General features: G+C 52.5%; 1 protein-coding gene across 3 annotated transcripts in view; it reads right to left on the bottom strand.

Moving 5' to 3' along the window:
- The window catches only part of LDHD (lactate dehydrogenase D), a 55,594-nt gene that overhangs the window by 16,567 nt on the left and 13,015 nt on the right, over nucleotides 1–26,012 (bottom strand). For all 3 annotated transcript variants that reach the window (XM_077289033.1, XM_077289032.1, XM_077289034.1), the window contains 5 exons: nucleotides 24,085–24,226; nucleotides 23,079–23,220; nucleotides 22,843–23,002; nucleotides 12,706–12,905; nucleotides 5,702–5,830 (listed from right to left, as the gene is read on the bottom strand). In XM_077289033.1, coding sequence (XP_077145148.1) covers nucleotides 5,702–5,830; nucleotides 12,706–12,905; nucleotides 22,843–23,002; nucleotides 23,079–23,220; nucleotides 24,085–24,226 — 773 coding nt within the window. The remainder of the gene's footprint in view (nucleotides 1–5,701; nucleotides 5,831–12,705; nucleotides 12,906–22,842; nucleotides 23,003–23,078; nucleotides 23,221–24,084; nucleotides 24,227–26,012) is intronic.

Below are 26,012 nucleotides of genomic sequence, written 5' to 3'. Positions count from 1 at the left end.
GCACTGTATAAGGGGCGAGGGGCAGCGCAGCACTATATAGGGGGCGAGGGGCAGCGCAGCATTGTATAGGGGGCAAGGGGAAGCGCAGCGCTGTATAGGGGTGAGGGGAAGCACAGCACTGTATGGGGGCAAGGGGCAGCGCAGCACTGTATAAGGAGCGAGTGGAAACTCAGCATTGTATAGGGGGCGAGGGGAAGCGCAGCACTGTATAAGAGGTAAGGAGAAGCGCAGCACTGTATAAGGGGCGAGGGGCAGCGCAGCACTATATAGGGGGCGAGGGGAAGCGCAGCACTGTATAAGAGGCAAGGAGAAGCGCAGCACTGTATAGGGGCGAGGGGCAGCGCAGCACTGTATAGGGGGCGAGGGGAAGCGCAGCACTGTATAAGGGGCGAGGGGCAGCGCAGCACTGTATAGGGGGCGAGGGGAAGCGCAGCACTGTATAAGAGGCAAGGAGAAGCGCAGCACTGTATAAGGGGCGAGGGGCAGCGCAGCACTATATAGGGGGCGAGGAGAAGCGCAGCGCTGTATAGGGGGTGAGGGGAAGCACAGCACTGTATGGGGCAAGGGGCAGCGCAGCACTGTATAAGGAGCGAGGGGAAACGCAGCACTGTATAAGGGGTCGAGGGGAAGTGCAGCACTGTATAAGGGGCAAGGGGAAACGCAGCACTGTATAGGGGGCGAGGGGAAGCGCAGCACTGTATAGGGGGCGAGGGGAAGCGCAGCACTATATAAGAGGCAAGGAAAAGCGCAGCACTGTATAAGGGACGAGGGGCAGCGCAGCACTGTATAGGGGCGAGGAGAAACGCAGCACTGTATAAGGGGCGAGGGGAAACGCAGCACTGTAATAGGGGGTGAGGGGAAACGAAGCACTGTATAGGGGGGCAAGGGGCAGCGCAGCACTGTATAAGGGGCGAGGAGAAACGCAGCACTGTATAAGGGGTGAGGGGAAAAGCAGCACTGTATAGGGGGCGAGGGGGAAAGCAGCACTGTATAGATGGCGAGGGGGAGCGCAGTGCTTTATAGGGGGCGAGGGGAAGCGCAGCACTGTATAGGGGCGAGGGGCAGCGCAGCATTGTATAGGGGGCAAGGGGAAGCGCAGCGCTGTATAGGGGTGAGGGGAAGCACAGCACTGTATGGGGGCAAGGGGCAGCGCAGCACTGTATAAGGAGCGAGTGGAAACTCAGCATTGTATAGGGGGCGAGGGGAAGCGCAGCACTGTATAAGAGGTAAGGAGAAGCGCAGCACTGTATAAGGGGCGAGGGGCAGCGCAGCACTATATAGGGGGCGAGGGGCAGCGCAGCATTGTATAGGGGGCAAGGGGAAGCGCAGCGCTGTATAGGGGTGAGGGGAAGCACAGCACTGTATGGGGGCAAGGGGCAGCGCAGCACTGTATAAGGAGCGAGTGGAAACTCAGCATTGTATAGGGGGCGAGGGGAAGCGCAGCACTGTATAAGAGGTAAGGAGAAGCGCAGCACTGTATAAGGGGCGAGGGGCAGCGCAGCACTATATAGGGGGCGAGGGGAAGCGCAGCACTGTATAAGAGGCAAGGAGAAGCGCAGCACTGTATAGGGGCGAGGGGCAGCGCAGCACTGTATAGGGGGCGAGGGGAAGCGCAGCACTGTATAAGGGGCGAGGGGCAGCACTGTATAGGGGGCGAGGGGAAGCGCAGCACTGTATAAGAGGCAAGGAGAAGCGCAGCACTGTATAAGGGGCGAGGGGCAGCGCAGCACTATATAGGGGGCGAGGAGAAGCGCAGCGCTGTATAGGGGGTGAGGGGAAGCACAGCACTGTATGGGGCAAGGGGCAGCGCAGCACTGTATAAGGAGCGAGGGGAAACGCAGCACTGTATAAGGGGTCGAGGGGAAGTGCAGCACTGTATAAGGGGCAAGGGGAAACGCAGCACTGTATAGGGGGCGAGGGGAAGCGCAGCACTGTATAGGGGGCGAGGGGAAGCGCAGCACTATATAAGAGGCAAGGAAAAGCGCAGCACTGTATAAGGGACGAGGGGCAGCGCAGCACTGTATAGGGGCGAGGAGAAACGCAGCACTGTATAAGGGGCGAGGGGAAACGCAGCACTGTAATAGGGGGTGAGGGGAAACGAAGCACTGTATAGGGGGGCAAGGGGCAGCGCAGCACTGTATAAGGGGCGAGGAGAAACGCAGCACTGTATAAGGGGTGAGGGGAAAAGCAGCACTGTATAGGGGGCGAGGGGGAAAGCAGCACTGTATAGATGGCGAGGGGGAGCGCAGTGCTTTATAGGGGGCGAGGGGAAGCGCAGCACTGTATAGGGGCGAGGGGCAGCGCAGCATTGTATAGGGGGCAAGGGGAAGCGCAGCGCTGTATAGGGGTAAGGGGAAGCACAGCACTGTATGGGGGCAAGGGGCAGCGCAGCACTGTATAAGGAGCGAGTGGAAACTCAGCACTGTATAAGGGGCAAGGGAAAACAGCATTGTATAAGGGGTGAGGGGAAACGCAGCACTGTATAGATGGCGAAGGGGAGCGCAGCGCTTTATAGGGGGCGAGGGGAAGCGCAGCACTGTATAGGGGCGAGGGGCAGCGCAGCATTGTATAGGGGGCGAGGGGAAGCGCAGCACTGTATAAGAGGTAAGGAGAAGCGCAGCACTGTATAAGGGGCGAGGGGCAGCGCAGCACTATATAGGGGGCGAGGGGAAGCGCAGTGCTGTATAGGGGGTGAGGGGAAGCACAGCACTGTATGGGGCAAGGGGCAGCGCAGCACTGTATAAGGAGCAAGGGGAAACGCAGCACTGTATAAGGGGCAAGGGAAAACAGCACTGTATAGGGGCGAGGGGAAACGCAGCACTGTATAGGGGGCAAGGGGAAGCGCAGCACTGTATAAGAGGCAAGGAGAAGCGCAGCACTGTATAAGGGGCGAGGGGAAGCGCAGCACTGTATGGGGGTGAGGGGAAATGCAGCACTGTCCAAGAGGCGAGGGGAAGCGCAGCACTGTATAGGGGGCGAGGGGAAGCGCAGCACTGTATAGGGGGCGAGGGGAAGCGCAGCACTGTATAGGGGGCGAGGGGAAGCGCAGCACTGTATAGGGGGCGAGGGGAAATGCAGCACTGTATAGGGGCGAGGGGGAGCGCAGCACTGTATAGGGGAGAGGGAGAGTGCAGCACTGTATAAGGGGCGAGGGGAAGCGCAGCACTGTATAAGAGGCAAGGAGAAGCGCAGCACTGTATAAGGGGCGAGAGGAAACTCAGCACTGTATAAGGGGCAAGGAAAAACAGCACTGTATAGATGGCGAGGGGGAGCGCAGCGCTTTATAGGGGGTGAGGGGAAGAACAGCACTGTATAGGGGCGAGGGGCAGATCAACACTGTATAGGGGGCGAGGGGAAGCGCAGCACTGTATAAGAGGCAAGGAGAAGCGCAGCACTGTATAAGGGGCGAGGGGTAGCGCAGCACTATATAGGGGGCGAGGGGAAGCGCAGCGCTGTATAGGGGTGAGGGGAAGCACAGCACTGTATAGGGGTGAGGGGAAGCACAGCACTGTATGGGGGCAAGGGGCAGCGCAGCACTGTATAAGGAGCGAGGGGAAACTCAGCACTGTATAAGGGGCAAGGGAAAACAGCACTGTATAAGGGGTGAGGGGAAACGCAGCACTGTATAGGGGGCGAGGGGGAAAGCAGCACTGTATAGATGGCGAGGGGGAGCGCAGCGCTTTATAGGGGGCGAGGGGAAGCGCTGCACTGTATAGGGGCGAGGGGCAGTGCAGCACTGTATAGGGGGCGAGGGGAAGCGCAGCACTGTATAGGGGGCGAGGGGAAATGCAGCACTGTATAGGGGCGAGGGAGAGTGCAGCACTGTATAAGGGGCGAGGGGAAGCGCAGCACTGTATAAGAGGCAAGGAGAAGCGCAGCACTGTATAAGGGGCGAGGGGAAGCGCAGCACTGTATGGGGGTGAGGGGAAATGCAGCACTGTCTAAGAGGCGAGGGGAAGCGCAGCACTGTATAGGGGGCGAGGGGAAGCGCAGCACTGTATAGAGGGCGAGGGGAAGCGCAGCACTGTATAGGGGGCGAGGGGAAGCGCAGCACTGTATAGAGGGCGAGGGGAAGCGCAGCACTGTATAGGGGGCGAGGGGAAGCGCAGCACTGTATAGGGGGCGAGGGGAAATGCAGCACTGTATAGGGGCGAGGGGGAGCGCAGCACTGTATAGGGGCGAGGGAGAGTGCAGCACTGTATAAGGGGCGAGGGGAAGCGCAGCACTGTATAAGAGGCAAGGAGAAGCGCAGCACTGTATAAGGGGCGAGAGGAAACTCAGCACTGTATAAGGGGCAAGGAAAAACAGCACTGTATAGATGGCGAGGGGGAGCGCAGCGCTTTATAGGGGGTGAGGGGAAGAACAGCACTGTATAGGGGCGAGGGGCAGATCAACACTGTATAGGGGGCGAGGGGAAGCGCAGCACTGTATAAGAGGCAAGGAGAAGCGCAGCACTGTATAAGGGGCGAGGGGTAGCGCAGCACTATATAGGGGGCGAGGGGAAGCGCAGCGCTGTATAGGGGTGAGGGGAAGCACAGCACTGTATAGGGGTGAGGGGAAGCACAGCACTGTATGGGGGCAAGGGGCAGCGCAGCACTGTATAAGGAGCAAGGGGAAACTCAGCACTGTATAAGGGGCAAGGGAAAACAGCACTGTATAAGGGGTGAGGGGAAACGCAGCACTGTATAGGGGGCGAGGGGGAAAGCAGCACTGTATAGATGGCGAGGGGGAGCGCAGCGCTTTATAGGGGGCGAGGGGAAGCGCTGCACTGTATAGGGGCGAGGGGCAGTGCAGCACTGTATAGGGGGCGAGGGGAAGCGCAGCACTGTATAGGGGCGAGGGGCAGCGCAGCACTGTATAGGGGGCGAGGGGAAGCGCAGCACTGTATAAGAGGCAAGGAGAAGCGCAGCACTGTATAAGGGGCGAGGGGCAGCGCAGCACTATATAGGGGGCGAGGAGAAGCGCAGCGCTGTATAGGGGGTGAGGGGAAGCACAGCACTGTATGGGGCAAGGGGCAGCGCAGCACTGTATAAGGAGCGAGGGGAAACGCAGCACTGTATAAGGGGCAAGGGAAAACAGCACTGTATAGGGGCGAGGGGAAACGCAGCACTGTATAAGGGGTCGAGGGGAAGTGCAGCACTGTATAAGGGGCAAGGGGAAACGCAGCACTGTATAGGGGGCGAGGGGAAGCGCAGCACTGTATAGGGGGCGAGGGGAAGCGCAGCACTGTATAAGAGGCAAGGAAAAGCGCAGCACTGTATTAAGGGACGAGGGGAAGCGCAGCACTGTATTAAGGGACGAGGGGAAGCGCAGCACTGTATAGGGGGCGAGGGGGAGCGCAGCACTGTATAGGGGGCGAGGGGAAATGCAGCACTGTATAAGAGGCGAGGGGAAGCGCAGCACTGTATAGGGGGCAAGTAGAAGCGCAGCACTGCATATGGGGCGAGGGGGAGCGCAGCGCTGTATAAGGGTCGAGGGGGAAGTACAACGCTGTATAAGGGGTGAGGGGGAATACAGAACTGATGTTCGGCGCGGAGCCGTGTCTGCAGTATGGGCGAGGTTCGGAGCAGAGCCGTGTCTACAATGTGGGCGAGGTTGGGCATGGAGCCGTGTCTGCAGCGCAGTTGAGGTTGGGCACGGAGCTGTGTCTGTGGTGCGGGTGAGAGGGAGCATGTGGATACATTATAGGTGCGATTCCTACCTGTCTGCTGCACTTGCTCCTTTACTCCGGACTCGGTACCGTGGAACTCCAGAAACAGAGTGGGAAGTGTGGGAAAACTCAAGTCATTAAATCGATTGCAGGCATCAATCATGACGTCATCTAAGAACTCTGCGGACAGACGTAGGAGGCGGAGGGTCACATTAGTAACAGGCGGAGGAGGGTCACAGACGTAGGAGGCGGAGGGTCACAGACGTAGGAGGCGGAGGGTCACAGACGTAGGAGGCGGACGGTCACAGACGTAGGAGGCGGAGGGTCACAGATGCAGGAGGCGGGGGGGACACAGACATAGGAGGGTCACAGACCTAGGAGGCGGTGGGCTCACAGACATAAGAGGCGGGGTGTTACAGACGTAGGAGGTGGGGGGGTCACAGATGTAGGAGCCAAACGGTCACAGACGTAGGAGGCGGAGGGTCACAGATGTAGGAGGAGGGTCACAGACGTAGGAGGGTCACAGACCTAGGAGGCAGGGGCTCACAGACAAGAGGCGGGGGGTTACAGACGTAGGAGGTGGGGGGGTCACAGATGTAGGAGGCGGAGGGTCACAGACGTAGGAGGCGGAGGGTCACAGACGTAGGAGGCGGACGGTCACAGACGTAGGAGGCGGAGGGTCACAGATGCAGGAGGCGGGGGGGACACAGACATAGGAGGGTCACAGACCTAGGAGGCGGTGGGCTCACAGACATAAGAGGCGGGGTGTTACAGACGTAGGAGGTGGGGGGGTCACAGATGTAGGAGCCAAACGGTCACAGACGTAGGAGGCGGAGGGTCACAGATGTAGGAGGAGGGTCACAGACGTAGGAGGGTCACAGACCTAGGAGGCAGGGGCTCACAGACAAGAGGCGGGGGGTTACAGACGTAGGAGGTGGGGGGGTCACAGATGTAGGAGGCGGACGGTCACAGACGTAGGAGGCGGAGGGTCACAGATGTAGGAGGAGGGTCACAGACGGAGGAGGGTCACAGACCTAGGAGGCGGGGGGCTCACAGACATAAGAGGCGGGGGGGTTACAGATGTAGGAGGTGGGGGTCACAGACGTAGGAGGCGGGGAGTCACAGACATAGGAGGGTCACAGACCAAGGAGGCGGGGGGCTCACAGACATAAGAGGCGGGGTGTCACAGACGTAGGAGGCGGGGGGTCACAGACGTAGGAGGCAGGGGGGTTCAGACGTAGGAGGCGGAGGGTCACAGACGTAGGAGGCGGAGGGTCACAGACGTAGGAGGCGGAGGGTCACAGACGTAGGAGGCGGAGGGTCACAGACGTACGAGGCGGAGGGTCACAGACGTACGAGGCGGAGGGTCACAGACGTACGAGGCGGAGGGTCACAGACGTACGAGGCGGAGGGTCACAGACGTACGAGGCGGAGGGTCACAGACGTACGAGGCGGAGGGTCACAGACGTACGAGGCGGAGGGTCACAGACGTACGAGGCGGAGGGTCACAGACGTACGAGGCGGAGGGTCACAGACGTACGAGGCCGAGGGTCACAGACGTACGAGGCCGAGGGTCACAGACGTACGAGGCCGAGGGTCACAGACGTACGAGGCCGAGGGTCACAGACGTACGAGGCCGAGGGTCACAGACGTACGAGGCCGAGGGTCACAGACGTACGAGGCCGAGGGTCACAGACGTACGAGGCCGAGGGTCACAGACGTACGAGGCCGAGGGTCACAGACGTACGAGGCCGAGGGTCACAGACGTACGAGGCCGAGGGTCACAGACGTACGAGGCCGAGGGTCACAGACGTACGAGGCCGAGGGTCACAGACGTACGAGGCCGAGGGTCACAGACGTACGAGGCCGAGGGTCACAGACGTACGAGGCCGAGGGTCACAGACGTACGAGGCCGAGGGTCACAGACGTACGAGGCCGAGGGTCACAGACGTACGAGGCCGAGGGTCACAGACGTACGAGGCCGAGGGTCACAGACGTACGAGGCCGAGGGTCACAGACGTACGAGGCCGAGGGTCACAGACGTACGAGGCCGAGGGTCACAGACGTACGAGGCCGAGGGTCACAGACGTACGAGGCCGAGGGTCACAGACGTACGAGGCCGAGGGTCACAGACGTACGAGGCCGAGGGTCACAGACGTACGAGGCCGAGGGTCACAGACGTACGAGGCCGAGGGTCACAGACGTACGAGGCCGAGGGTCACAGACGTACGAGGCCGAGGGTCACAGACGTACGAGGCCGAGGGTCACAGACGTACGAGGCCGAGGGTCACAGACGTACGAGGCCGAGGGTCACAGACGTACGAGGCCGAGGGTCACAGACGTACGAGGCCGAGGGTCACAGACGTACGAGGCCGAGGGTCACAGACGTACGAGGCCGAGGGTCACAGACGTACGAGGCCGAGGGTCACAGACGTACGAGGCCGAGGGTCACAGACGTACGAGGCCGAGGGTCACAGACGTACGAGGCCGAGGGTCACAGACGTACGAGGCCGAGGGTCACAGACGTACGAGGCCGAGGGTCACAGACGTACGAGGCCGAGGGTCACAGACGTACGAGGCCGAGGGTCACAGACGTACGAGGCCGAGGGTCACAGACGTACGAGGCCGAGGGTCACAGACGTACGAGGCCGAGGGTCACAGACGTACGAGGCCGAGGGTCACAGACGTACGAGGCCGAGGGTCACAGACGTACGAGGCCGAGGGTCACAGACGTACGAGGCCGAGGGTCACAGACGTACGAGGCCGAGGGTCACAGACGTACGAGGCCGAGGGTCACAGACGTACGAGGCCGAGGGTCACAGACGTACGAGGCCGAGGGTCACAGACGTACGAGGCCGAGGGTCACAGACGTACGAGGCCGAGGGTCACAGACGTACGAGGCCGAGGGTCACAGACGTACGAGGCCGAGGGTCACAGACGTACGAGGCCGAGGGTCACAGACGTACGAGGCCGAGGGTCACAGACGTACGAGGCCGAGGGTCACAGACGTACGAGGCAGAGGGTCACAGATGTAGGAGGCGGAGGGTCACAGACGTAGGAGGCGGAGAGTCACAGATGTAGGAGGCGGGGGGGTCACAGACATAGGAAGCGGGGTCACAGACATAGGATGCGGGGGGTTACACGTAGGAGGCGGGGGTCGTATATGTAGGAGACGGGGGGGAAGGGTCACAGACGATGGAGGCAGAGGGTCACAAATATAGGAGGTAGGTGGAAGGGTCACAGATGTAGGATGCCAAGGTCAGTGTGATCTGTGGCTACAGACCTGTTAGTGCGCATGTCCACAGGCTTTGGAGATGGAGGGTGTGAGGGACAAGGGAAAATCCATTTTGGATTTTAAGTTCAGGACATTTCCTTACATTCCTGAAATGTGCCTCCACCCTTGGGAATCAACAGGCTCATTGTTTTCTTTTAATTAAAAGAGCTAGGACAAGCTCTTTTGAAGCTGTTAACTCAAGGGTGCAAGCTCTTCTGCAGCTATAGCAACCTGAACTTCTTTGTGTGACCAAGCACATGGCACAGCAAGGCTATGAGGTATGGAATCTGGAAAATGACCTATAATAACAGAATGCAATATCTCTAAAGATGAGCAGAGCACATATTCCGAATCGGCGTCCCTTTCCCCACGTGCTCATATTATTTAGCCACCTGTAGCACTCTGGATTATGGAGTTATAAAGCATAGCTAGCAGTAGTTACATACGGAAGTCATATTTAGTCTCTATGCGCAAGTAAAATCCAGTGGCGGTACAACCAATCCATTCAGAGCTTCGGGCGCAAAGTTATGGGCCAGCCACAGTTCTAGGCAGAAAATCATATTCTAAGACATGGGAGGAGAGAGGCTGCACCTTCCAGGGGTGGGAGCAGATGTGCGAGGTAGCAGCCTACGAGATATAAGGCATCCCCTCATTATTGGACTGGGTTTTCTGATGGCCGGAGGATACGTTAGCTGACGCAGCCCGGAAGGCCTGCAACTAAGATTTGGACCTGTGATCACATGATACAATAACACGGTAATTGCAGCCTATCTATATACCCTATTCCTTGTACTACACTCCTGACTGTAAATATTTGCTCTTGTATGTATAGCTGTATTTTCTAGTGCGCCTCCTCGGCAATTAAATATAAAATTAATCTTGGGCTGCTCTTTTATCTCGATCCACGAATCCCCACATCCGCACGCTCTGTTGGTCATATTATACGCTACCGCAGGGTGGGTTCCTGACCCGATATACACGGTGTTCCAAATTATTATGCAAATTGGATTTAAGTGTCATAAAGATTTAATTGTTTTGTTTTTCAAATAAAATCGTGGATGGTATTGTGTCTCAGGGCTCAATGGATCACTGAAATCAATCTTAAACACATGTGATAATTGGTTTTCCAGGTGATTCTAATTAAAGAAAAACTACTTAAAAATGATGTTCCACATTATTAAGCAGGCCACAGGTTTCAAGCAATATGGGAAATAAAAAGGATCTCTCTGCTGCTGAAAAGCATCAAATAGTCAAATAGTGCAATGCCTTGGTGAAGGGATGAAAACATTAGAAATTTCCCGAAAACTTAAGAGCGATCATCGTACTGTTAAAAGATTTGTGGCTGTATCTGAGCACAGATGTGTTCGTAATGATAAAGGCATAATGAGGAAGGTTTCTGCCAGGCAAGTTCATCAGATTAAGAGAGCAGCTGCTAAAAAGCCATTACAAAGCAGCAAACAGATATTTGAAGCTGCTGGTGCCTCTGGAGTCCCTCGAACCTCAAGGTATATGATCCTTCAAAGGCTTGCTGTGGTGCATAAACCTACTATTCAGCCACCCCTAAACAGTGTTCACAAGCAGAAATGGTTGCATTGGACCCACACATACATGAAGACTAATTTCCAAACAGTCTTGTTTCCTGATAAGTGTTGAGCAACCCTGGATGGTCCAGATGGATGGAGTAGTGGATGGTTGGTGGATGGCCACCATGTCCCAACAAGGCAGCGACGTCAGCAAGAAGGTGGTGGAGTCTTGTTTTGGTCCGGAATCATGGGGAAACAGCTGGTAGGGCCCTTTAGGCTATGTGCACACGCAGGTTCCGGTCCCTGCGGGTTCTCCCGCAGCGGATTTGATAAATCTGCAGGGCAAAACCGCTGCGGTTATCCCTGCAGATTTATCACGTTTTGTCTTGCGGTTTCCGCTGCGGGCTTTGGTTTTAATATTGATGCTGCATATGCAGCATCAATAGTAATGTTAAAAATAAAAAAAAAATGGTTATACTCACCCCCTCTGACGTCCCGATCTTCTCGGCGCTGCACGCGGCGGTCCGTTTCCAAAGATGCTGTGCGAGAAGGACCTTCGTGACGTCACGGTCATGTGACCGCGGCGTCATCACGGTCATGTGACCGCGACGTCACCGCAGGTCCTGCTCGCACAGCAACCCTGAGACCGGACAGCCGCGTGCAGTGCTGAGAGGTGAGTATAACATGATTTTTTATTTTAATTCTTTTTTTTTTACCACAAATATGGTTACCAGGGCCTGGAGGAGAGTTTCTTCTCCTCCACCCCGGGTAGCAACCGCACATTATCCGCTTACTTCCCGCATCGTGGGCACAGCCCCATGCGGGAAGTAAGCGGATCAATGCATTTCTATGTGTGCAGAATCGCTGCGATTCTGCACAAAGAAGTGACATGCTGCGAGTTGTAAACCGCTGCGTTTCTGCGCGGTTTTTCCCGCAGCATGTGCACAGCGGTTTGCGGTTTCCATAGGGTTTACATGTAAATGTAAACACTATGGAAACTGCTGCGGACCCGCAGCATCAAAATCGCCGCGGATCCGCGGTAAAACCCGCAAAGTGTGAACATGGCCTTAAGGTTCCTGAAGGTGTGAAAATGACCTCTGCAAAGTGTATAGAGCTTCTGACTGACAACTTTCCTCCATGGTATAAAAAGCAGAAACGTGCCTTCAGGAGCAAAATCATCTTCATGCATGACAATGCACCATCTCATGCTGCAAAGAATACCTCTGAGTCATTGGCTGCTATGGGTGTAAAAGGAGACAAACTCATGATGTGGCCACCATCTTCCCCTGACCACAACCCTATAGAGAACCTTTGGAGTATCATCAAGCAAAAGATTTATGAGGGTGGGAGGCAGTTCACACCAAAACAGCAGCTCTGGGAGGCGATTCTGACTTCATGCAAAGAAATACCAGCAGAAACTCTCCAAAAACTCACAAGTTCAATGGGTGCAAGAATTGTGAAGGTTATATCAAAGAAGGGTTCCTATGTTAACATGTAACTTGGCCTGTTAGGATGTTTTGGAGTTAAATAGCTTTTTTGTTCAGTGAATGTGACCTACTAATGTTTGAAATTCCACAAATGAGACTTTTCAGTTCTTCAAAACATATCAAATGTTTAGAAATTCTACTGGGCCTAATAATTTGGAACAGTGCATTCTGAGTTTTTATTCATTTTGGAGATTATACTGTTATCATTGGGAGGTTTCTTCAATAAAATTCGATGTATACTCTAACGGGTGATGACTTTTATTAGACTGACTGTCATTTGCATCAACCATTTAGGAAAATCAGAGAAAAATGTCATTTGCATAAAAATTTGGAACGTAGTGTAAGCCTACTGTCGGACAGGGCTTATTTTAAATGAGGAACTGGTGGGAGAATACCGTACTGTTTTAGTGAGGAACTCTGGCAGTGATGGCCGGGAGGTTTAGATATATATCCCCAGGCTGGACTGGTGATATATATCCCCTCTCACTAACTCGTACCTATAAGGGAAGCCTTTCCAGCAACTATTTGCCCTGACTGACCTGAGGCAAGTGGTGGCACCAGAGAGCCGATGCCTGCCGGGTCCTTCTCTCCCCTGGTGAGCGAAGTCGATGCCCCCCTTTTCCTGTGAGATCCCTTACAGAGGGTGAACATCTACACCCACAGTCCTGAACGCTGAGGTCCAGAAGGTGACTCATTCCATGGCCCCTGACCGAACCTAAGGGGGAAGCCATGAGCTGTGGCTTTTGGAGTTTCCACCTGCAGATCACTCACCAATCCTGGCGATGGGGATTCCATTCTGTAGGATCTGGACCGTGCTGTCCACCGCAGCCTGCACGCTGGGGAAGGCGCACACCGCGCACGCAGTGGCCTCTGGCACGCCGTACAGGCGCAGCGTGGCTTCGGTTATAATCCCCAATGTTCCCTCTGAGCCCACGAATAGGCTGGTCAGGTTGTATCCAGCCGCCGTCTTTCTGCAGCAATGTGGAAAGTGTTAGGTACATGGTGCTAAAGGATTTACCGGGGTCTCTAATGGTAACTGCAATAACACGGGAACATCGGATTACGGGTCTGATACAGACGAGGGATGATCTGCGGATTTATCACTCATATTACCCATGGAGGTGAAAATCAGCAGCATAAATCCGAACAGAAGCCGCTCATTTCTAGCTGTGGTTTAGTGAGTGACTCATACTCTGATGGCCGCTCTCTGCTCTCCTCATCTCACTACAGAGCTGTGTGTGATGGCCGCTCTCTGCCCTCCTCATCTCCCTGCAGAACTGTGTGTGATGGCCGCTCTCTGCTCTCCTCATCTCCCTGCAGATCTGTGTGTGATGGCCGCTCTCTGCTCTCCTCATCTCCCTGCAGAGCTGTGTGTGATGGCCGCTCTCTGCTCTCATCTCCCTGCAGAGCTGTGTGTGATGGCCGCTCTCTGCTCTCCTCATCTCCCTGCAGAGCTGTGTGTGATGGCCGCTCTCTGCCCTCCTCATCTCCCTGCAGAGCTGTGTATGATGGCCGCTCTCTGCTCTCCTCATCTCCCTGCAGAGCTGTGTGTGATGGCCGCTCTCTGCTCTCATCTCCCTGCAGAGCTGTGTGTGATGGCTGCTCTCCTCATCTCCCTGCAGAGCTGTGTGTGATGGCTGCTCTCTGCAGAGCTGTGTGTGATGGCCGCTCTCTGCAGAGCTGTGTGTGATGGCCGCTCTCTGCCCTCCTCATCTCCCTGCAGAGCTGTGTATGATGGCCGCTCTCTGCTCTCCTCATCTCCCTGCAGAACTGTGTGTGATGGCCGCTCTCTGCTCTCCTCATCTCCCTGCAGAGCTGTGTGTGATGGCCGCTCTCTGCTCTCATCTCCCTGCAGAGCTGTGTGTGATGGCTGCTCTCCTCATCTCCCTGCAGAGCTGTGTGTGATGGCTGCTCTCTGCAGAGCTGTGTGTGATGGCCGCTCTCTGCAGAGCTGTGTGTGATGGCCGCTCTCTGCCCTCCTCATCTCCCTGCAGAGCTGTGTATGATGGCCGCTCTCTGCTCTCCTCATCTCCCTGCAGAACTGTGTGTGATGGCCGCTCTCTGCTCTCCTCATCTCCCTGCAGAGCTGTGTGTGATGACCGCTCTCCTCATCTCCCTGCAGAGCTGTGTGTGATGGCCGCTCTCTGCTCTCCTCATCTCCCTGCAGAGCTGTGTATGATGGCCGCTCTCCTCATCTCCCTGCAGAGCTGTGTGTGATGGCCGCTCTCTGCTCTCATCTCCCTGCAGAGCTGTGTGTGATGGCTGCTCTCCTCATCTCCCTGCAGAGCTGTGTGTGATGGCTGCTCTCTGCAGAGCTGTGTGTGATGGCCGCTCTCTGCAGAGCTGTGTGTGATGGCCGCTCTCTGCCCTCCTCATCTCCCTGCAGAGCTGTGTATGATGGCCGCTCTCTGCTCTCCTCATCTCCCTGCAGAACTGTGTGTGATGGCCGCTCTCTGCTCTCCTCATCTCCCTGCAGAGCTGTGTGTGATGACCGCTCTCCTCATCTCCCTGCAGAGCTGTGTGTGATGGCCGCTCTCTGCTCTCCTCATCTCCCTGCAGAGCTGTGTATGATGGCCGCTCTCCTCATCTCCCTGCAGAGCTGTGTGTGATGGCCGCTCTCTGCTCTCATCTCCCTGCAGAGCTGTGTGTGATGGCTGCTCTCCTCATCTCCCTGCAGAGCTGTGTGTGATGGCTGCTCTCTGCAGAGCTGTGTGTGATGGCCGCTCGCTGCCCTCCTCATCTCCCTGCAGAGCTGTGTATGATGGCCGCTCTCTGCTCTCCTCATCTCCCTGCAGAACTGTGTGTGATGGCCGCTCTCTGCTCTCCTCATCTCCCTGCAGAGCTGTGTGTGATGACCGCTCTCCTCATCTCCCTGCAGAGCTGTGTGTGATGGCCGCTCTCTGCTCTCCTCATCTCCCTGCAGAGCTGTGTATGATGGCCGCTCTCCTCATCTCCCTGCAGAGCTGTGTGTGATGGCCGCTCTCTGCTCTCATCTCCCTGCAGAGCTGTGCGTGATGGCCGCTCTCTGCAGAGCTGTGTGTGATGGCTGCTCTCTGCTCTCCTCATCTCCCTGCAGAGCTGTGTGATGGCCGCTCTCTGCAGAGCTGTGTGTGATGGACGCTCTCTGCAGAGCTGTGTGTGATGGACGCTCTCTGCTCTCATCTCCCTGCAGAGCTGTGTGACGGCTGCTCTCTGCAGAGCTGTGTGTGATGGCTGCTCTCTGCTCTCCCGGCAGAGCTGTGTGTGATGGCCGCTCTCCCTGCAGAGCTGTGTGTGATGGCTGCTCTCTGCTCTCCCTGCAGAACTGTGTGTGATGGCCGCTCTCTGCTCTCCTCATCTCCCTGCAGAGCTGTGTGTGATGACCGCTCTCCTCATCTCCCTGCAGAGCTGTGTGTGATGGCCGCTCTCTGCTCTCCTCATCTCCCTGCAGAGCTGTGTATGATGGCCGCTCTCCTCATCTCCCTGCAGAGCTGTGTGTGATGGCCGCTCTCTGCTCTCATCTCCCTGCAGAGCTGTGTGTGATGGCTGCTCTCCTCATCTCCCTGCAGAGCTGTGTGTGATGGCTGCTCTCTGCAGAGCTGTGTGTGATGGCCGCTCTCTGCAGAGCTGTGTGTGATGGCCGCTCTCTGCCCTCCTCATCTCCCTGCAGAGCTGTGTATGATGGCCGCTCTCTGCTCTCCTCATCTCCCTGCAGAACTGTGTGTGATGGCCGCTCTCTGCTCTCCTCATCTCCCTGCAGAGCTGTGTGTGATGACCGCTCTCCTCATCTCCCTGCAGAGCTGTGTGTGATGGCCGCTCTCTGCTCTCCTCATCTCCCTGCAGAGCTGTGTATGATGGCCGCTCTCCTCATCTCCCTGCAGAGCTGTGTGTGATGGCCGCTCTCTGCTCTCATCTCCCTGCAGAGCTGTGTGTGATGGCTGCTCTCCTCATCTCCCTGCAGAGCTGTGTGTGATGGCTGCTCTCTGCAGAGCTGTGTGTGATGGCCGCTCGCTGCCCTCCTCATCTCCCTGCAGAGCTGTGTATGATGGCCGCTCTCTGCTCTCCTCATCTCCCTGCAGAACTGTGTGTGATGGCCGCTCTCTGCTCTCCTCATCTCCCTGCAGAGCTGTGTGTGATGACCGCTCTCCTCATCTCCCTGCAGAGCTGTGTGTGATGGCCGCTCTCTGCTCTCCTCATCTCCCTGCAGAGCTGTGTATGATGGCCGCTCTCCTCATCTCCCTGCAGAGCTGTGTGTGATGGCCGCTCTCTGCTCTCATCTCCCTGCAGAGCTGTGCGTGATGGCCGCTCTCTGCAGAGCTGTGTGTGATGGCTGCTCTCTGCTCTCCTCATCTCCCTGCAGAGCTGTGTGATGGCCGCTCTCTGCAGAGCTGTGTGTGATGGACGCTCTCTGCAGAGCTGTGTGTGATGGACGCTCTCTGCTCTCATCTCCCTGCAGAGCTGTGTGACGGCTGCTCTCTGCAGAGCTGTGTGTGATGGCTGCTCTCTGCTCTCCCGGCAGAGCTGTGTGATGGCCGCTCTCCCTGCAGAGCTGTGTGTGATGGCTGCTCTCTGCTCTCCCTGCAGAGCTGTGTGTGATGGCCGCTCTCTACTCTCCAGGTAGAGCTGTGTCATTCAGCCAGTATTACCTAATTTAATTGTTTGTTTGTTTTAAATTCATTTATTAACCAAAACAGTGACAACATAGACATATTTGTGCATCCAAGCCAGCATAAGTACACTTGTCAAGGTAATTACGAATGGACAACAAATTTGTGTATTATTATTCATACACTTTCAGTATTATAAGTCCATATATTGCTATACATATAATAAACCACTGGTCAAGTGAACAGAAAACATTACATAACTTCATGTTGGCATGGTAGCATGTATCCAAGAAAGAGGAGAGAAAGAAGAAAAAAAAATAAAAAAAAAGGGAAGTATTTTCCTTCCTCTCTCCTGCTCTCCCCTTCATTATACACAGATTAAGTCATAACTATCTCATCCTAATCTGCTGCCCAATATCTATATATATTATAATATACATCTGATGCCGTATGTATTAATGCGTTTCAAGCATGACTCATGGTGGTGCCAGGCCACCATGTCCTGATACAGTAAGACAAGAAGAGTTCCACCTGTCCCAAATCTTATCAACCTTCTTTAAGCAGCCCCCGTTTTGATATAATGTCCGTTCATATGGTATGATCGAGTTTACCAATTCTACCCACGTCCCGAGAGAGGGGTGTACACTACCAATCCAACACAATGCCAACACCTTCCTAGCCAGAAAGAGTGTCTCACGTAGAAAAATCTTAACATGGTGTCCCCAGGCTTCATCATCTAGCACCCCAAATAAGCAAACTAAGGGATTGAGAGGAACAGGGGATTGTGCTAGAGAAGTCAACAGCGACGTTACCTGGCTCCAGTAAGACTGAATAATGGGGCAACCCCAAACCATGCGTATAAAGTTTGCTTCCAGCGAGTGACATCTCAAACATTCCGATGTTTGAAACCGACCCATCTTAACCCCTTTACCCCCAAGGGTGGTTTGCACGTTAATGACCGGGCTAATTTTTACAATTATGACCACTGTCCCTTTATGAGGTTATAACTCTGGAACGCTTCAACGGATACCGGTGATTCTGACACTGTTTTCTCGAGACATATTGTACCTCATGATAGTGGTAAAATTTCTTCGATATAACTTGCGTTTATTTGTGAAAAAACCGAAAATTTGGCAAAAATTTTGAAAATTTCGCAATTTTCCAACTTTGAATTTTTATGCCCTTAAATCACAGAGATATGTCACACAAAATACTTAATAGGTAACATTTCCCACATGTCTACTTTACATCAGCACAATTTAGGAACCAAAATTTTTTTTTGTTAGGGAGTTATAAGGGTTAAAAGTTGACCAGCAATTTCTCATTTTTACAACACCATTTTTTTTTAGGGACCACATCTCATTTGAAGTCATTTTGAGGGGTCTATATGATAGAAAATACCCAAGTGTGACACTATTCTAAAAACTACACCCCTCAAGGTGCTCAAAACCACATTCAAGAAGTTTATTAACAATGCAGGTGTTTCACAGGAATTTTTGGAATGTTTAAATAAAAATTAACATTTAAATTTTTTTACACAAAATTTATTTCAGCTCCAATTTGTTTTATTTTACCAAGGGTAACAGGAGAAAATGGACCCCAAAAGTTGTTGTACAATTTGTGCTGAGTATGCTGATACCCCATATGTGGGGGTAAACCACTGTTTGGGCGCACCGCAGAGCTCGGAAGGGAAGGAGCGCCATTTGACTTTTCAATGCAAAATTGGCTTGGAATTGAGATGGAACGCCATGTTGCGTTTGGAGAGCCCCTAATGTGCCTAAACATTGAAACCCCCCACAAGTGACACCATTTTGGAAAGTAGACCCCTTAAGGAACTTATCTAGATGTGTGGTGAGCACTGTGACCCACCAAGTGCTTCACAGAAGTTTATAATGCAGAGCCGTAAAAATAAAAAATCATATTTTTTCACAAAAATTATCTTTTCACCCCCATTTTTTTATTTTCCCAAGGGTAAGAGAAGAAACTAGACCACAAAAGTTGTTGTGCAATTTGTCCTGAGTATGCCGATACCCCATATGTGGGGGTAAACGACTGTTTGGGCGCATGGCAGAGCTCGGAAGGGAAGGAGCGCCATTTGACTTTTCAATGCAAAATTGACTGGAATTAAGATGGCACGCCATGTCGCGTCTGGAGAGCCCCTGATGTACCTAAACATTAACCCCCCCACAAGTGACACAGTTTTGGAAAGTAGACCCCCTAAGGAACTTATCTAGATGTGTTTTGAGAGTTTTGATCCCCCAAGTGTTTCACTACAGTTTATAACGCAGAGCCGTGAAAATAAAAATTCTTTTTTTTTTTTTTTTTTTCTTCACAAAAATGATTTTTTTAGCCCCCAGTTTTGTATTTTCACAAGGGTAACAGGATAAATTGGACCCCAAACGTTGTTGTCCAATTTGTCCTGAGTACGCCGATACCCCATATGTGGGGGGGGACCACTGTTTGGGCACATGGCAGAGCTCGGGAGGGAAGGAGCGCCATTTGGAATGCAGACTTAGATGGACTGGTTTGCAGGTGTCACGTTGCATTTGCAGAGCCCCTGATGTACCCAAACAGTAGAAACCCCCCACAAGTGACCCCATATTGGAAACTAGACCTCCCAAGGAACTTATCTAGATGTGTTGTGAGAACTTTGAACCCCTAAGTGTTTCACTACAGTTTACAACGCAGAGCCGTGAAAATAAAAAATCCTTTTTTTTCCCACAAAAATGATTTTTAGCCCCCCAAATTTATATTTTCCCAAGGGTAACAAGAGAACTTGGACCCCAAAAGTTGTTGTCCAATTTGTCCCGAGTATGCTGATGCCCCATATGTTGGGGTAAACCCCTGTTTGGGCGCACGGGAAGGCTCGGAAGGGAAGGAGTACTGCTTTACTTTTTCAATGCAGAATTGGCTGGAATTGAGATCGGACGCCATGTCGCGTTTGGAGAGCCCCTGATGTGCCTAAACAGTGGAAACTCCCCAATTCTAACTGAAACCCTAATCCAAACACACCCCTAACCCTAATCCCAACGGTAACCCTAATCACACCCCTAACCCTGACACACCCCTAACTCTAATCCCAACCCTAATCCCAACCGTAAATGTAATCCAAACCCTAACCCTAACTTTAGCCCCAACCCCAACCCTAACTTTAGCTCCAACCCTAGCCCCAACCCTAGCCCTAACGAGAAAATGGGAATAAATACATTTTTTTTATTTTATTATTTTTCCCTAACTAAGGGGGTGATGAAGGGGAGTTTGATTTACTTTTAAAGCATTTTTTATAGCGGATTTTTATGATTGGCAGCCGTCACACACTAAAAGATGCTTTTTATAGCAAAAAAGTTTTTGCGTCTCCACATTTTGAGACCTATAATTTTTCCATATTTTGGTCCACAGAGTCATGTGAGGTCTTGTTTTTTGCGGGACGAGTTTACGTTTTTATTGGTAACATTTTCGGACACGTGACAGTTTTTGATCGCTTTTATTCCGATTTTTGTGGGGCAGAATGACAAAAAACCAGCTATTCATGAATTTCTTTTGGGGGAGGCGTTTATACCGTTCCACGTTTGGTAAAATTGATAAAGCAGTTTTATTCTTCGGGTCAGTACGATTACAGCGATACCTCATTTATATCTTTTTTATGCTTTGGCGCTTTTATACGATAAAAACTATTTTATAGAATAAATAATTATTTTGACATCGCTTTATTCTGAGGACTATAACTTTTTTATTTTTTGTTTGATGACGCTGTGTGGAGGCTCGTTTTTTGCGGGACAAGATGACGTTTTCAGCGGTACCATGGTTATTTATATCCGTCTTTTTGATCGCGTGTTATTCCACTTTTTGTTTGGCGGTATGATAATAAAGCGTTGTTTTTTGCCTCGTTTTTTTTTTTTTTTTCCTACGGTGTTCACTGAAGTGGTTAACTAGTGATACAGTTTTATAGGTGGGGTCGTTACGGACGCGGCGATACTAAATATGTGTACTCTTACTGTTTTTTTTTTATTTAGATAAAGAAATGTATTTATGGGAATAATATTTTTTTTTCTCTTTATTTAGGAATTTTTTTACACATGCGGAGATTTTTTTTTTTTACTTTTTTACTTTGTCCCAGGGGGGGACATCACAGATCGCTGATCTGACAGTTTGCACAGCACTCTGTCAGATCACCGATCTGACTTACAGCACTGCAGGCTTACCAAGCGCCTGCTCTGAGCAGGCACTTGGTAAGCCACCTCCCTCCCTGCAGGACCCGGATGCCGCGGCCATCTTGGATCCGGGCACCTGCAGAGAGGAGGAGGTAAGAGACCCTCGCAGCAACACGATCACATCGCGTTGCTCCGGGGGTCTCAGGGAAGCCCGCAGGGAGCACCCTCCCTGCGCGATGCTTCCCTGTACCGCCGGCACACCGCGATCATGTTTGATCGCGGTGTGCCGGGGGTTAATGTGCCGGGGGCGGTCCGTGACCGCTCCTGGCACATAGTGCCGGATGTCAGCTGCGATAGTCAGCTGACACCCGGCCGCGATCGGCCGCGCTCCCCCCGTGAGCGCCGCCGATCGCGCTGGACGTACTATCCCGTCGGTGGTCATACGGGCCCACCCAACCTCGACGGGATAGTACGTCCAATGTCAGAAAGGGGGTAAGAGCCGCAATGGAGTGAAATGTGACTGATGTATGATATATAATTGGGTCATTCTATTATTGACTGATGGGGACACTCCAATCGGAGATTCAAGAATTTCCTCCCAATCCTCATCTTGAGCATCAGGAATGAGAGCTTCCCACCTTCCCTTAATTATTGGTTCCCACCGATAACATATATGTATAGAGCTGAGATGGGACCCTGCGATTTAAGAATTCCTATCAAAGGGAAAGATGAGATCATTTGAGTCAAACTCACAGAACGTAGATGTGACTGGATAGCTGATCTGAAGAAAACGAGAGAACTGGGACCTCGGGACATTATAATTATACTTTATTTACTCAAAGGACATCAATACTCCATTATCATACAAATCTTTAATCGAGAAAACATTATGTGAAATCCAAAAATTAGCAGACGGGTGACCCAACACCACCGGAAAATAAGAACTGTTCCACAGTGGCATCTCTGCTATCATATGCTCAATGTGGATGATTAATTTGTCTCCACACTGACCGTGCTAATTTAAGTAGAGGTAGTAATCGAGGGACACCAGGTCTATTTGTTTCTAAGAAACCTAATGGGCAGTCCACCTTTGCAGCATGAGTTGGGTAGGTGATTGTCAGGCAGCCACTTCCTCAAAGCCGTAATTTGTCCAGCTAGGTAATAGAAATAGAAATCCGGCAATGCCGCTCCCCCCATCTGTTTGGACCTCTGTAGAGTAGAATGTTTAAGTTTGGGTCTGCCTTTCCCCACACTATGTTGGAGAGAATAGTTGAGTTTAGGAAGTAAAACCATTTTATTAAGTTTATACGGCTGGCTACAGATAGCGGAGGTTTACCCCACAAGGCACATTTCATTCTGACTAATTCCAGTAGAGGAATATTAAGTTGTAGATCAAGCTCACTGTCTTTGGATATGTTAATACCTAGATAAATAAAATGAGAGACCATAGGCAGCGAAGACAAAGTAGCAAGGTGAGTCATTGGGCTATGAGAGAGAGGAAGTTAATATATAATCCGGAGCATTTACTACATTAATCTATAATAGTAACCGCATGTGGGAGCGTCTCTTCTGCCCGATCCATGAATAAAGTCATATCATCAGCAAATAGTCTCTAAATGGTCAGCAAGATTTATATCCACAATATTTGGAGAGGACCGCATGCGTATAGCCAAAGATCAGAGTTAGCCGGGGATAAGGGGCGCACCTGACGTGTCCCTCTAGATAAAGAAAATGACTCCGATGCGGAATTATTGATAATTATACGAGCTTTAGGTTTGGCGTATATTGCACCTACCCATTTCTGAAACCTAGCCCCGAAGCCATATCTCCTCAAACATGCAAATAAAAAAGGCCATTCAAGGGAGTCAAAGGCTTTAGCTGCGTCCAGTGATGCCAGAGCCCAATTATCATCCAGCACTAAAGAACTAAATTGGATTACTGTCTGGTATAATATTAATAGAGGTATTTTTACCGGGCATGAAGCCAGTCTGGTCAGGGTGTAAAAGGTTTAATAGTATTTAGTCTAGCAGCTAGAACCTTGGTGAAAACCTCATCATCCACATGAACCCGCACCTAATTTACTTGTGCTGTTCTAAGTGGTGATTTATTCCCTGCCCCTCCCGTTTGGTAAGTCGGGTGTATGCCCATGTTCTCCAGCACATAGAACAGACCTGAAACTTCGCTCCTTTCCTGCTGTGTTCAGTACATGACCATCAGGCAGAACAACTTCCAAGTTGATGACGTTGTCACGCATTGTACCGTAACGCACTGCGTTGGTGCCTGATGCACTGGTAGCAACCATTCCGCAGAGAGAAGCATCAGCTCCTGGATCTAGGGGATCCCAAAAAACAATTGTCTGTGATGTGAAGCTGACGCATCTAGCTACAGTCACAAAAAGCAACCTCACCTACAGGGAACCACAGACCGCAGTCACGGAGGTACGAATTCAGGGTCTTCCGGGTGACCCCGGGCTCCACCGTCACAAAGAAATCATCAGCACTGAGGTTACGGATCCGGTCCATTCGTGATAGATTGAAGCAAACCCCTCCCTGAAACAGAGCAAAACCTGGTCTAAAGCAGCGGAGTACGCAGCGTCCTGCCGGTATGATATGGTGGTGTACGCAGGGTCCTGCCGGTATGATGTGGTGGTGTACGCAGGGTCCTGCCGGTATGATGTGGTTGTGTACGCAGCGTCCTGCCAGTATGATGTAGCGGTGTACGCAGGGTCCTGCCGGTATGATGTGGCGGAGTACGCAGCGTCCTGCCGGTATGATGTGGCGGAGTACGCAGTGTCCTGCCGGTATGATGTGGCGGTGTACCCAGGGTCCTGCCAGTATGATGTGGCGGTGTACGCAGGGTCCTGCCGGTATGATGTGGTGGTGTACGCAGGGTCCTGCCGGTATGATGTGGCGGTGTACGCAGGGTCCTGCCGGTATGATGTGGCAGTGTACGCAGGGTCCTGCCGGTATGATGTGGCGGTGTACGCAGGGTCCTGCCAGTATGATGTGGCGGTGTACACAGGGTTCTGCCGGTATGATGTGGCGGTGTACGCAATGTCCTGCCGGTATGATGTGGCGGTGTACACAGGGTCCTGCCGGTATGATGTGGCGGTGTACGCAGGATCCTACCGGTATGATTTGGCGGTGTACGCAGGGTCCTGCCGGTATGATGTGGCGGTGTACGCAGGGTCCTGCCGGTATGATGTGGCGGTGTACGCAGGGTCCTGCCGGTATGATATGGTGGTGTAGGCACGGTCCTGCCGGTATGATGTGGCCGTGTACGCAGCATCCTGCCGTTATGATGTGGCCGTGTACGCAGCGTCAGGTTTCCATGGTCTGGCAGTACACACAATGTCCTGGTCAGGACACGGCGTAGTGTACAGTATCACATTACTGTGTCTGTCATTCACCCACCTGCAGGGCGCTCACTCCTCCTTCCAACCCTGTCCCTGTTCCAAAAGGAATCATGGGGATGTTGTGTGTATAACAAAGCTTTGCCACCTTGCTGACGTGCTCCGTGTTCTGCGGCCAGATAACAACATCAGGAGGCTGACAGCTGAAAAGAGAGAAGATCAGAGAGAAAAGATCAGAGACTGCGAGCGAGAACGCAGCGCCGCGCACTGGCGATACCGCCCCAAAAAGACAAACACCCTAAAAAAAGAATACTCTATCCAAATGTCCTCCTTGACATAGAACATAGCTAGGAGCGACCCTAGAGAATTACATCCGACCCACCTCCTTGCTGCTATCAATCCCACAAAGAATCTCCTGAACCCATGACCTGCCTGATCTGTCCTAGACAGGAGGAGAACGACGACTCAATGACCTGCTGCCTTTTACCCTCCAAAATCCTTTTTTGCAACCATTACACTCACTATGTCTGGAGACATAAAAAAGAGAGACTATGATATAGTCTGTTATACAGCAGGCCATATCGGCACATGGTGGAGACCAGTCACCTCCAAAGGCAGTGTAATAAAGACCACCTAGAACTTAGCCTGATGGGTAGAAATGCACACCATGACATCTGGACCAATAAACCCCTAAGACGGGAATCCCCGAAAATCACTATCACAACCTTAAAAATTAGAGGGACTGTACAAAACACACTGTCTCCCCCAAACTCCTCTTAAGCATTACCCCCAATTAGCGTTATTCCATACCTCCAGGATCCCAAATAAGTAGACATTTTTGGCCTGTGGTACCACCTCTAGATGTGCAAAGAAGAAGGGGCAAAATATCACCTCTAGATGTGCAAAGAAGAAAGGGCAAAATGTCACCTCTGTGGAAAGCTGCAGAGACAGAGCCAAGAGACTGCAGCAGTAAGTGCAGAGAGAGGTGGTCCTATAAGGTACTGACTCTGGGGCTGAATACAATTGCACCTCACAATATCAAGCAGAAGATTGATAACATCAGAGACAGTTTTGGTCAACAACCCCCAGAGCTCTTCCTCCTAACTGTCCAGCCCTCCTCCTCCAAAACCAACTTCTCCACCATTACAGAAGATCGACTCTCCGCTCTACTCTCAAGATCGCAACTCACCACCTGTGCACTTGACCCAATCCCATCCCACTTCATCCCAAACCTCACCACAGTCTTCATCCCAACCCTAACCCATCTCTTCAACCTATCACTTAAAACTGGTGTTTTCCCCTCAAGTTTTAAACATGCCTCAATCACACCTATCCTCAAAAAGTGCTCTCTTGACCCATCTTCTGTATCTAGCTATCGCCCTACATCACGTTTCCCCTATGCCTCAAAACTACTGGAACAACACGTCCATCTTGAACTGTCCTCCCACCTCTCTGCCTGCTCCCTCTTCGACCGCTTTCAATCAGGCTTCCGGCCGCAACACTCCACTGAAACTGTCCTAACTAAGGTCACCAATGACCTATTAACTGTCAAAGCCAAGTGACACTACTCTGTCCTCCTCGGCCTTTGACACAGTGGACCATTCCCTACTATTAGAGACCCTCTCATCCCTTGGCATCACTGACTCGGCCCTATCTTGGATTTCGTCGTACCTACCAGACCGGACATTCAGTGTCTCCCACTCACACACCACCTCCTCACCTCGCCCCCTATCTGTCGGAGTCCCGCAAGGTTCAGTCCTAGGGCCCCTGCTCTTCTCCATTTACACCTTTGGCCTGGGACAGCTCATAAAATCTCACGGCTTTCAGTATCACCTCTATGCCGACGACACGCAGATCTACATCTCTGGACCAGATATCACCTCCCTACTAACCAAAATCCCTCAATGTCTGTCCGCTATTTCATCCTTCTTCTCCCCTAGATTTCTAAAACTGAATATGGACAAAACAGAATTAATCATCTTTCCCCCA

This window comes from Ranitomeya variabilis, chromosome 2 (genome assembly GCF_051348905.1).
Source record: "Ranitomeya variabilis isolate aRanVar5 chromosome 2, aRanVar5.hap1, whole genome shotgun sequence".
NCBI lineage: Eukaryota > Metazoa > Chordata > Amphibia > Anura > Dendrobatidae > Ranitomeya > Ranitomeya variabilis.
Note: the sequence above shows the minus strand (reverse complement) of the source record. Positions and strands in the feature narration are given on the sequence as shown.